This window comes from Sapajus apella, unplaced genomic scaffold (assembly GCF_009761245.1).
Source record: "Sapajus apella isolate SASKATOON/1434 unplaced genomic scaffold, GSC_monkey_1.0 scaffold9, whole genome shotgun sequence".
NCBI classification, from domain to species: domain Eukaryota; kingdom Metazoa; phylum Chordata; class Mammalia; order Primates; family Cebidae; genus Sapajus; species Sapajus apella.
The window spans coordinates 18,316,211-18,329,551 of record NW_022436949.1 but is presented as its reverse complement, the minus strand read 5'-3'; the positions used below and the strand labels follow the sequence as shown (position 1 = coordinate 18,329,551).

At 32.8% G+C, this 13,341-nt stretch overlaps 1 protein-coding gene across 5 annotated transcripts in view; it reads left to right on the top strand.

Moving 5' to 3' along the window:
- Window positions 1-13,341, top strand: part of DACH1 (dachshund family transcription factor 1) — a 433,595-nt gene that overhangs the window by 292,018 nt on the left and 128,236 nt on the right. For 3 of the 5 annotated variants that reach the window (XM_032277267.1, XM_032277265.1, XM_032277266.1), the window contains exons 4-5: window positions 5,878-6,033; window positions 6,433-6,605. In XM_032277267.1, coding sequence (XP_032133158.1) covers window positions 5,878-6,033; window positions 6,433-6,605 — 329 coding nt within the window. The remainder of the gene's footprint in view (window positions 1-5,877; window positions 6,034-6,432; window positions 6,606-13,341) is intronic. The other 2 variants (XM_032277268.1, XM_032277269.1) reach the window with 1 other exon arrangement.

Here is a 13,341-nt window from a genome sequence, read left to right as displayed (position 1 = left end):
CATGATACATCTACTGACCTACTCTGTGGGCATTATTTTGCAATAACAGTTAGAAGGCATTTGTGGTATTTTCTTTGCTAAATGACTGCATTTAAACAGGAACATTTTAAACTATGTCCCTAATTAATTATATCCCTAAAAGATTTCTTTGTTTCTCATTTTAGTGGCATGATGAAGTCAAACCAAAGCATCAGGAGATTTCAGCGTTTTTATATCCTAAAGTAGATCAACTGGGCTCAGATAGTTATCCAAAATAATATTCAAAGACTACATTACAGTAACTCTCATGAAAGGACTGTTTCTACAATTCATGCAAAATACTAGCATTACTGCTGATATTTTCTATCAGTTTTTAGAGTGAACTCAATCCACTAAAAGATCATAACATGTTTATTCTCTCATCTACCTCTGAAGTAACAGCTGAACATCTGTAGAACCTGTGACTAGTATTTACTTTTATTTAGTAGTTTTGTTACCATTGTTAAGATGGAGTTGACATCCTTCTAAGTGGTCTCCAATGGTATGGAGTAAATGCCTGCTCTTGCCGTCATTTTCATTGTAAACGAATCTTGACAATGTCAGGTTCCTGTCACAATCTATCAGTGTCACTCAATAAACAGTGGTGTGACCGTTAGTCCCTTTGAGATTTGCCTCCTTTATCAGGGTCAGCCTGTGGGAAAATCTTAACAAATAGTTACATGTCACCTAGGTATAAATGAGAGTAATGCAGTAGTTAAATGTACTTTTACTATTTTAATGCATGGTAATTTAAAAGTCATTTATATTTTACAGATCACCTTCATTTTGTGTTTGATTGTTTTACGTGTTTTCTATCTAAAATGCATAGAAATACTGTGGACTTCTCCTTGGGAACCTGTGTCTCCTTGGATATATTTATGAATGAAATGAAAAAACTCAATAATATATATAATTATTTGGACTAAGACTATAATTGGTGTCATGCATACACACACTCAAAATTGTTACTGTGTTTTTAGTAAAGAGAAACTAACAATATCTTTCCCCCAAAACATTTTCCTTTCCCTTTCGTACCTAAAAATTGTGCTTCCCTTTATTTCTCTTTATTCTTTCCCTTTATTTCACTTTATTTACAAGAACCAGTTACTAAAATTTGATTTATAGTATAGCCATATTTGTTGTTGGTTTTCTTGTGTATGTTTAAGCAACAGGATATTAAGTAAAAATTTTTCCCGTGGTCTTCAACAAGAACAAAATGTGTCAGGTCCCCTCATTTTAAAGAAAGTAAAATGCAATTGGTACTTATGAATAGCAACTGAATCAGCATTGCTGTCTTAACTATCACTCCAGACTCCATGAACAACCACCTTATTCCTTTATAAGAAAGGACTACACTCATTTATGAACATTCATTTATAAGATGGGATTTGAAGAGATCATTTTAATGAAAGGACACCAACTGCTAAGTATGGCTGTGGTTTAGTAATCCCTCTTTGAGCATGCTTCCTCATTGAGGTCAAGGGAGGGAAATTCCAAGAGAATTACTCAAGGATTGCAGATGCTTCCACTTCATTTGGTAGCTGGATTTCTGCTTAGGTGTGAACTGCTGATTGGGAGCAGGTGGTGGGGGTGATGGTAAAGAATTGAGGAGAGGGAGCAGGCTGGAGAAAGTGGACATCAGAACAAGAGGACCTACCAGGAGGAGGGCATTAGTATCAAGAGGCAATGGGAGTTTAGGGAGCCTAGATGAGCATGGAGCTGGAGGAGATTTCTACTGTCAGGGACTTGTGCAATTAGAAGTTTCCCCAGTAAGGATTCCCTTGAAGGATCAGACATTACCACCAAGGAAATGTTTAGATTTAGGCCTTTAACACATGAAAGATGTCAGTGGCCTAAAGGCACAGCCACAGAAGTTGCTGTGCAGGGAGAATTTAAGTAGGAATCATTGAAGCAAGAGATCTTTATCCTATTACCCAGAAGAAGGAGAGGAAGAAGACAGAATGGTTGAAAAGCTGAGCAAGCCTCTGTCTTCCAGATACCTAAAGTCTAGAAATGGCTAATGCTGGGGAAATGGGGAAACAGAGATGACAGTTAGCAAGAATTAATTTATTATACTCAAAATATGCTCAAGCCTCTTAACGGACAGAGTAGGGAACCTTGACAAAGCTTTTTTGAAGGCAGTAATTAGAGGAAAACAAAAACCATTTTATATTTGTAGCCCATCATTTCTGACTATTCAATAATCTGGTACCCTTAGAGCAGGGATGGCTTTCACAATTTAGGGATATATTTCTGCATTTAAAACCTGGTCCTTCATAAAAGATGTATCATAAAATGCAATTAAAATATCAAGTGAGGGTGAGCCATGGAAAACAGTCTGAGCCCGTGAAGACTAAGACGTTGCATCAAACTGTTGTTTTTGAGAAGCTATGTTTTAATGTTGGAATGAGGAGGGACTAATGGGAGAGAGGACCTCCCACACTTAGTCTTTATGTATTTGAATTTCAGTTACATTAAATTTGGCGATAACCTTGTTTGTCCTTGAGGAATACATATCTTTTACACAAAAGAAAAACTAAACACACACGATCGCTTTTTATATATAAATTATGTATATATGAATATGTAGTTATTGGAATATTCTTAATAGCAGTATAACTAAGCAAGATAAAGCAAATTGTTTCAGATACATAAATATATAAATAATATTCCTTAGCTGGCGACAGAATTGGTTATCAGGTGTTATTTTCAATTATCCTTTTTACATTCATGCGCACACTTACGTCTAGATGCTGCAAAGCTGTGTATTTGTTCATTCTACTCTACCGAAATCACACAATGGAATTAGTAGCTGGGCTTCATGGGGCATACAGTTCTATCCCTTGATTTTATCATATTACAACTACTTGTGTGTTCTGCTGTTCAGGATACAGATTGGCTTGCACCTGTTGTCCAGTGTGAGCCCTGTCCCAGTGCGTCTCCACTGTGTATTTAAGAGTAGGTGTGGGAGACCCTCTCTACTGAGTCCCACTCCTTCAACATTAAAATATGGCTATAGTTTCTAAATAATTAAAAAGCTTGATACACTGAGTCTTTTCATTAATTCGTGACTGTATTCCTTGGCTCTTCACCATTTTATATTTTCAGCATACTTTATGAGTTTTTGTATTCATTCTTGAACCCCAATTAGTTAAAACATGTTCTTTGGGGACACTAGGGCTTTATAGGAGTCATCCTTGTATTCTATAATGAAGTCGAAGAAAAAAGAAGTAAGTCAGTATTTTTCTGTTTCTATCTCCCCTGGCCAAATATTAGAAATTTCTTATACATTGAATCTGCTGCTATTTCTTGCAGTCTTAATAGTAAACATGAATTTTAAAAGTATTTATGTGTGTATATATATTTGTGTGTAAGCATAGTACATATATTCTGGTTTATATCGTGCTATACAGTGGCTTAAAGCAAAATGATGAAAATATGCACTTAATAACTATGGGCATGTCTTGTTCTGAAGCGGCCTATTTTCAATTCTTATTTATTCATGCTAATAGAGGAAAAGGATGTTATAAATAATGCAAAAATCACTTACAGCTGACTTGGTTATATATTGTATATTTTTCATCAGACTTAGTTTCTTAATTGTTTGCTCTATTTATTACCCAAATGAGCTAACATCATGAGTATTTAACAAATGATGATTGGCGGAGATGGCTAGAAGGTAGTGAGAAAACCCATATAGTATTAGAAACTTACTAGGGAAAATTCACATATGAATGCTTGATATTTACCTGTGCACAAGGGGCTGATATCTGTGACACAAAAACAGGTATGAAAATGGGCAACATTTTGTCTGTAGTCTGTGTTCAGAGTGATTTAATCCTAATTTTAAGATAATATTTTACACCTCAATAATGTGAAAAACAGAGTTATTTGCATCTCTACTGATATGAGTGAAATTTAAATGTATTTGCAGAAATAACTATTTCTTGTTTATTTATTTATCCTGGCAATAAGGATTTTGATAAAAGGGGAAATTAGTATAAGTGAACAGAAAAACAGAAGTAGATTATAGGTGTAAATGGAGCTCAAACTGAATCCAAAATAATGAATCTATATTTTTCCACTCCATATTTTAGTTAATTATCCTCAAATATGCAATCTGCTTTGAAAATGTAATCGTTACATTTGTTGGAGATTTTAAATGAATTATAAAATATAGAGAAAATTACTTATTATTTCTAAATTTCTAGTGCAATTCCTATATTAAAATAATATTTATTCCAAAGCATGATTTCTATATACTGATAGTTTTAACTGATAACATACAAGGTAAAATCAATGCTGAATCATAACATTTGTGCAAATCAAATTTCACATATTATGTGAATTAAGCCTGTAATAAAAATTGCACGTACTTTGATAAAGGCAATGTAAAGAGAAGATGTTAAAAATTTTTATAATAATAATCTCTTGATATCATACATTTGGAAAATTCATCTATTTATAGTTCTTGCACATTTGACTAGTACCTTGGGATAAGTGTCAAAAAAGTTATGAGAACAGAAATAAGGTGTATAAGTCTGTGAATATGAAAAGAACTTTTATATCACAGTGTAGGAGCAAGCTGGAGAAATTTCTTTTATGTGAGTCATTTTTGTATGAAGCTATAAACTTTTTTTAAACCAAAAGCTGTCATGGTTTCTTGTAAAATAATAAAGATAATAAAGATATCCATTTTAATTGATTCTTTTCATTGTTTAATAAAATTGCTTTGTTTGATTGCTGAAGAATTTGAATTGAGTTTTCATTACCCACTTCTGAACAATTTACTCTAAGATCCAGACAGTATTGAGCTAATGAGTTTGAATTTATATTGAACCTTAACTGTCTTCATGAAGTAAATGGAAAAAAAATCATGGCAGTAACTAAGTATTCTTCATTAAAATCTATGTCGTAGAGATTTTACAATGAAGCTTTTAGCAGAGTAAAGCATTAAGTTGGAGTTTTACCAACTTTGCTGTTTCTATGCATATTATATGAAAATACGGTTTCTTTTTAAGAAATTAAAAACTCATGAGCTGATAGGGATATTCTGGAAATTTCTTTTAAGTGGATAGTTTATATATTCAACAGATTCAGTTAAGGAATAAATTCATTTTAAATTAATTTAATTTAGGAGCACATCTAAATTAAAATGATTTAAAAACACCTTCCGAGGAGTATTCTAGAAGGGTGTTTCATGATCTATTTAAATCTAAGTCATTGCCACCAATATTGAAATGTAAGTGCTCAGATGTGTGGCATTGACATGGAGACATAAATGTGTGTTTCTCTTTATTTGAAAACAAGTGATATATTTATTCACACACACATGCATACATGTTTAATTTTTGCTATGGCATTATCTTGTATAAAGTGATCTTTTGTGTTCTCTGTACAGTGTCTAAACAAGCTGGACATTTAATGGTTCCATTTTTAGGATTTGCTGTGTACTGAAGTTAGGCACTTTACTTGATGGCTAGGAAGTCATTTACTACAAGGATAATTTGCATTCTATCCCTATTAGTGTGTTTCAGTTCCAAGGAGTAATTAATTATGTAGTTATATAATAGAGCCCATTTAATATTAAGCTGGATAGCCAAACAGTGTTAGACTCCACCATTAGGTTAAATGTGGCAGAAATATTACATTTTTTTTTAATTTGAGGTCCTATATGAGAAATAGAAAATCAAAAAGAAAGTGCAGCTTAGGTGAAATTTACTTACTTTGACTTATTTCCCTAGAAATCAGGTTGCCAACTCCAAATATGATATATATTTTTAAATCCTCATTTTAATTTAGTCATTGGAAGATTTGGAATAATATTATATCCAAGTAATTTATATTCATTCCCCACAGGCAGCAGTGATGGTTCCTGGGATAAGGAAACATTGTCCTCTTCCCCATCCCAGGGACCTCAGGCCCCTGCCACCCACCCCCGCATGCCTGGAGCACGTAGCCTTCCAATTAGTCATCCTCTCAACCATCTTCAGCAGAACCACCTTCTGCCAAATGGTACGATGGCATTTTTTAGCACTAAATATGGTAGCTTTTTAAATTGTAATTATCAGTTGGCAAAATAGGACATAATAAAAAGATATACTATATTTAGATAACCAATTGGGATAAGTTAAAGAAATCCTAGTATTTCAAGCAAGATTCAGACTGATTATAGGAATAATATAGCAAAGAACTGACCATTTGTATTAAACACAGGAAAAGTCATGAAATGATAAACCATGGCACCAAACCAGCTGTAAGCCTAGTTTCTCGGAATAATGAGTGAAATTTTTGCATATGAAGAGGAAAAAATATTTTTTATTTGACTACCAGTATTAGAAAACTTTTGTATGTTTCCATTTTTAATGATTTCTGTCCTCCAGAGCAATGATGATATATGTGCATTTTTTATAGGACTGGAACTTCCTTTTATGATGATGCCCCACCCTCTAATTCCTGTCAGCCTACCTCCAGCATCTGTCACCATGGCAATGAGCCAGATGAACCACCTCAGCACCATTGCAAATATGGCAGCGGCAGCACAAGTTCAGAGTCCCCCATCCAGAGTTGAGACATCCGTTATTAAGGTAGTTGTTTTCTTCTACAATTATTTTGGCATTTTCACCTTAAGCTACTATCTCTTAATCCTTTTTTCTTATTCCGTAAGTAAATTTGAACTCTGAAAAGCTAAGTGAATGATTATGAAATAGATAAATAGATTATGAAAAAAATCACTTGTAGCAAGTGGCCCCAGGGGCACATTACTTAGGCAGGCTGGGGTTGCTTTAAATTCTCTATATATCTGTTAAGATAGAGAAGAACATAGGACATTAAATGATATAGTTTACATTGCCTGTGTCCTTACCTGAGTAGTTGCGGGTAAGTGTGTGTGGTGTTACAAGCCTTTATGTGTGGAGAATCAGAAGTCCAGGAGGGATAAGTTCTGCCACTTCCTAGCTCTGTCACCTTAGGCATGTACCTCAATCTTCCTGATTCTAGTAAATATCTAATAAAGGCATAATCCAGTGTGGATTATGTTGTAAAAACTAAATGAAATAGTAAAATTGGAAGTTTCCATAAATTCAAAAATACACTAAACTGAAGGTAACTTTATTGCTATATAAACTTCATATATGCATATATACACAATTCTGTCTCCTCTATCCCTGTGTATCCATGTGTGTATGTGTGTGCATCATATATGTTATATATTAATATCTTTTTCTTTCATATTATTTTAAAATATGTATTTAAATAAAAATATTTTACCTGCATCATCTGATTGGCTAAGGAGTAAGAAATAACAAAAAAATTAAGAGTAGATTATTAATTTTTAAACTAAGTAAAAGATATTTCAGGCTGCATCATCAGTATTTGACATTTTAATTATCCAATTTTTCTGAATATAATACATTTAAATTTAGGGTAGCCTCTGGAGCACATCTTATGTAAAAGACCCTGTTACTACTTATATATAAAGTTGAGTAATAAGCAAATAGGAATTATTGTTATATTAATGGCTCTAAAAACAAAGATATGTCCCAGGTGCTTTGGTCATTTTCTGTAGTATCAATACCAGAGGAAAAATTAACAAAAAGTCTCACAGAAGACCCAGATCAACTACTACAAGATCTCCATCTGAAAGAATGCCAGTGAGTGCCACATTGTTATCAGCCAAGTTTTCAAAAGACCTTTGAAAACTCTTCTCTATTCCAAATAACTTTACGAGGAAGATTGTTACTGGATGATTCAATAGGTGAGATATCACAGTATTATTTAATTTATGATGATGTTTGGCAATAGGTATTATTGAGAATTAAGCATTCTGATTGCCTCACTCATTAAAATTACCTAGAAGAGGAGTTTGGCTGAGGGAAAAACCATCTAAGTCTTCCCATCATTGTAGTCAATGGCTACATTAAGCAAATGTTACAAGGTACTAAGTATTAACTATATGATGTGATTAATCTCATTAAAAAATGGTAATGATTACCATAAAGAATCATCTCATAATTATGTAATTTTTACTTTCAAAACTGGTGACTATTTAAAATCTCTCACTTAGATAAGATTTACATTAATAAATAAGGCAAACATATTATAGAAGAACAGATTTTAGCAGTTTAAAGTCATAATGGGTGTCTAAGTTATGACCTGTAGCTAATATTTGCAGGAGGGATGGCTTACATATTCCTGCATCCAAAAGCATCTATCTATATACTTAATTTATTTTACTTTTCAATATACACATATTTAAAATAATAGTTGTACTACTTGTTAATTAGAATTCTTAGGGGAACTCCTTTCACATCCTTGGTTGTCAACGTTTAGATAAGTAGGAGGAAGAAGTTGAGTTTCGTCTGGAAGAAGCCTATAGAAAATAATTCAGGGCTAAATGATTGGGAAGTCAGAAAAATTCCTGTGTTTTCTTAGACTAGATTTAGAAATGGAAGGGAGGGGGATTAATGGAGAAAGGAAGAAAACACATGAAAAGAGAATAAAGTGAAGTTGCTTTGTGTCGTAAGATAGGTGCCAACACCTACTAAGTCATAGTTATATCCCACTTCTCTTGGTGCAAATATTTTCAGAAACTTGGTTATATGCAGAATAAAGGAAGTTGTGGATTTTGAATGTGTTGATGTAAATGGTAACGGTAGCAGCCATATAGGGAACAGTAGCTCTAATTACAGAGAATGATTACAGAAAGTAACAGCTGATAGTTTTTATTTCCAACATCAAAGTGAAATTCAGTTGGATGTTGTGGAAGGGGTGAAAGGCCCATTTTTATCATGGTGCCTTTATTTTGTGAGACACACCATTCATATAGCTTCAAATTTGACACTGATAGGTAAAGATTATTGAAAGTAAACACATTTCAAGAAAGGTATGAGATAATTCTAACAGTTTTGGATGCTTAAAGACATCAAGTGAGTGGCCTCAGAGACTAAGGATGAGGAATAGGTTCTCTAAGAAGTTCTAAGTATTAGAGAGAACAAGTTAATAAATCAACCTTCTAAATGTATATATTGGTCAACTGTATAGCACAAGCATGTTTTGTAAACTCACTTAATAAATGTTAATTGTTTAGTTTGGGGGAAGTTTTTATTTTCCTCAAAGAAAATAACTGACTCCTATGTCACCTTCAACAATATTGGACACATGTGGGTAACTAGAATAGGGACTGCACATTGGTTTGCCTGGGAAGATTCTATTAATAAGTATGAAGATTGGTTGCTAAGTGAGATGTTAAAGAAATTTTCTTCCTTTCTCTGAATATCCCCCTCCTTTCCATTCCTAAACTTAAATCTAAGAAAACACAAGAATGTTTCTGACATCCCATTCATTTGGTCCTGAATTATTTCTATAGACTTCTTCCAGAGGAAACTCAACTTCTTCCTCCTACTAATCTAAATTTTGACAACCAAGGATGTATTAAAAGGAGCTCATCTAAGTATTCTAATTAACAAGTAGCACAACTATTTTTTAAAATATGTGTATATTGAAAAATAAAATGTTAAAGAAATGCTCCATATCAAAGAATATTGAGCCCATATGAAGGAATTATAAAGCAATTGGAGAAATAACCTTTGAAGAGAAAACAGAGCTTTGAGAGATGTTCTAAGTGCTGGAATGTACCCTTTACATTTTTTGAGAGTAATGACAAGACTCAAAATTAAAACTCAACCTGAATGCAAATGGCAATAAGAATTTGTAGGACAAAAGAGAAGCAAAAATATAGCTCTCAGAGTTATATATTTTAAAAATATTTTTTGTTTAGCTGTTTCTATGAAGTAAAAGAGCTCCAAAAAATTTTTCATTAACATAGCAATGCCAGTACATGAAATGGAGCAAGGTCTGAATTCCCAAGCTGCCAATGGTGGGTGAAGTCCATTCTGCTACTGGTTTTTATGGCCCGCGAGTTAACAGTGGTTTTGCATTTTTAAGTGGTTGGAAGAAAAATGAAAAGAAAAATATTTCATGATACATGAGAATTATATGAAATTCAAAATTTAGTGTTGGTAAATAAAGCTTTTTGGGGACAGAGCCACATCTCAATTTATATATGTCTATGGCTACTTTCAGGTACAAAGACAGAGTTGACTAAAATACTTGCTACCTGGCCTTTTACCAAAAAACTTTGTTGATACCTGTGTTAGACCCCTGATTAACCCAAGTCCACGTGAATCTCAGGCTATGGATAATTGAAGCAGTTCAAACTAAACTCTCAAACACAGCAGAGCCAAGTAGAAAAAAAAATTGAAAGAATTGAGGATTTAAGGTTGAAAGAATTAAATGCACTGAAGAAAAGAAAACTAGATAGATGAAGACTTTCCCACATTTATTTGCTTTAAATGCAAGCCTCCATGAGAGAGTCTGCGAAAGTATTGAACTTAGACTTTCTATGGCTGGTTGTACTGGCGTATATTCAAGATTATTTTGAGGAGGAAACGGACATACGCTTTTTAGACAATAATAATTCTAATTAAATTCCTAGTTGTGTGTATATATACACAATTCCTTCTCCTCTCTCTCTCTCCCTAAATATCTGTAGGGATATATTAAATAATTATAAAAACTGTACCTATACTAATTTCTATGTGTCAGTGATGCCCATATACTTTTTCTGTTTAACATTCATATAACATAAAGCAACATAAACTTGAGATGTTATGTAATCCAGCTTCCCCCATAATGGAGAAATAATTCCTTCATATTCATTTTTATATATCTATGATTTTGTAGAAAGCCTAATCTATTTTCACAAAATTTAAGAGTGAGAAGTATATTCATTAATCAAATTAAATTTTGCATCTCAATCGCTTCTACCTTAACTTTGTTATATTTTCTTGGAAGAAAAATGTCTACTAATTCTTCTGGGTTCTAGCTATTTTCATATTTAAGTCCTCTGTTTTAGTACCTAAAGCATTTCTGTTTTCTTGGCTAGTCATTCTAATTTGTTCTGACCATTCTTCATCTTTTTGGTTGCCTTCTTTTTCGTTGTCATTCCCTATCTTGCAATACTCTAGAAGTGAATTTTGCAGTGAAGAGATACTAGACATCAACCTCACTCTGGACAATAGTCTATAAATCTAGTCATAGTTCCTAAGATTTTGTTTGGTAGTTGAATGTCTGACTCAGTAAATTTCATGCCTTTCTGACATAAAATTCTGTTGAGCCAATTTTTCTTAATCTTTTATTTGTGTTAGGAATTTTTATTAAGCCACATTAAGTTTTAAGGTTCTATTCCATTGATTTAGGGTCTTTAGATACGTTGGAGTATTAACATCTCAAACTATCACATTAGCTATTTATGCCATCTTTGTATCCTTTCCAAATTTTATACCTTAAATGACTGAGTAAAATAAACAATATAAATCAAGAGATCAATTTCTCTTGTCATTGGAGAATTCTTAATAGGTTGGAATGTTCTATTCATTGATTCTCTAGGTATCATTCATTATGTAGCCCCAAATTCTCCTGAATGAATCAATACTTTTCTTAGTTTTTATTTAATACATCCAGAATGTTATAAAGATTTTAAAAAGATGGTTCTTGCTGAAATAGAAGTAGTATTGAAAGGGAGAAAGGCAGCATATGTGTTCTGAAGGAAGACTACTTGAGTTTATATTTCAGTTTTATTACCTCCAATTAGTGTGGCTGTAGATAAGTTATTGAATATATTTGTATTTGTATGTAATAAGAGTACTACCCTATTAGGTTGATATAATGATTAAATTACTATTTATATAATCTTTGGAAGTTTTTCTATACCAACATATATTTTCATCATATTACTATTTTGTTTTCTCTCCAAGTATCCATAATCTTTTTTTTTTTTTAAAGTAAGCTCTAGAATTTTGCAGGGAATCCCTGTCAAGCTTACAAAATATAGTCACAATTATATGGTGAGACCCTCTGTCCCTCTGACTCTCTCTCTATTTTTTTTTTTTGTTCTGCCCATTTTACCTAATATAAACACTGCTTTCATTTAATCAAGGACTTTTGGGGTTTGTAGCGCATTGCATGCGAAACAGATTTTTTAATGCATTTTTAGATTTTTTTTTGCAGCGATAATGCAGCATTGTTTTTGAGAAACATGACAGCATTCAAATTACTCTATATTGTTGGATATACATCTTTCCTCCCATGACACATTACAGTTTTCTGAAAACAGGAAATATAACTTAAATTTGTTAATTTTCTTTGCTGATCTGTTATGTCTCTCTCTCTCTCTCTCTCTCTCTCTCTCTCTCTCTCTCTCTCTCTCTCTCTGTGTGTGTGTGTGTGTGTGTGTGAGAGAGACAGAGAGAGATTTTAGGACATTCTCATTTAAAGAATTAAACTATGGAAAATGCAATTTATAATTGTACTAATATTTTAAAGCAAGTTCTTAAAATACTATATTAGGAAATAGGACATTACTTGAAGTTTAAAAGATTATAAAAACTACAACCAGAGTGACCTAATTCTCAAAGTAGATTAAATCTTAGAGCAATGTGACGTCATATACTTTATGTTTGTTTTTAATTACTGAATAGTTTATTCTTTGTACAAACATAAAAATATCCAAGTGTATGCAGCACTTTTAGACATAAATTTTTTTCACAAAAATTTATTTCATGTACTTTTACTTAGTTTTAAAAAATAAGTATGTTCCCTTTAGGTTTATTTGAATATTGATATTAAATATGAACAAGGATGTTAACCTAAAAAAGAAAATATTACAACGCCATCACAACTAATGAAACCTCAAGGCCCTGAAATATGTCACATGTTTAAATTCATGATTTTATGATAATACTAAAATAATAAACTCTTTGTTCACATTTGGAGAATTTTTGGGGAAGTGACATTTTTAAGGGATAATAAAGGCTTAAATAAAAGATAAATAAATGGAAAGGATCGAGCATTGTTCCTGCCTTTTCCATACAAACTGAACCTAAAAATAGCCAAGTGATTCATGAGGTAACTTTATGATGATAGAAACCATCTAACAAATAAGTATGTAGGAAATTGCAAGCCCTAATGAAATGATGAGTTGCGGCCATGATCATCAGTGGTGGCTGGCATCATAAAAGGCAACCAAGCAGACATTACGCTCTTTCTAGAAGCTTGCAACACCATCTGTGAAGTAGTCATACCCCCACATCAACTTGAACCAAGCCTCCAGATTTAACTATGCAGGAAACTGAAGAGACAGAGGAACATAGGGATGAGTTAGACTCATCCGGGGAATTGCAGATGAGAGGCTCATAGTGGTGGTGGCCTGTAAGAACATACATTTGTGCCTTACTAGGTAAAATGTTAACTTTAAACATTTAC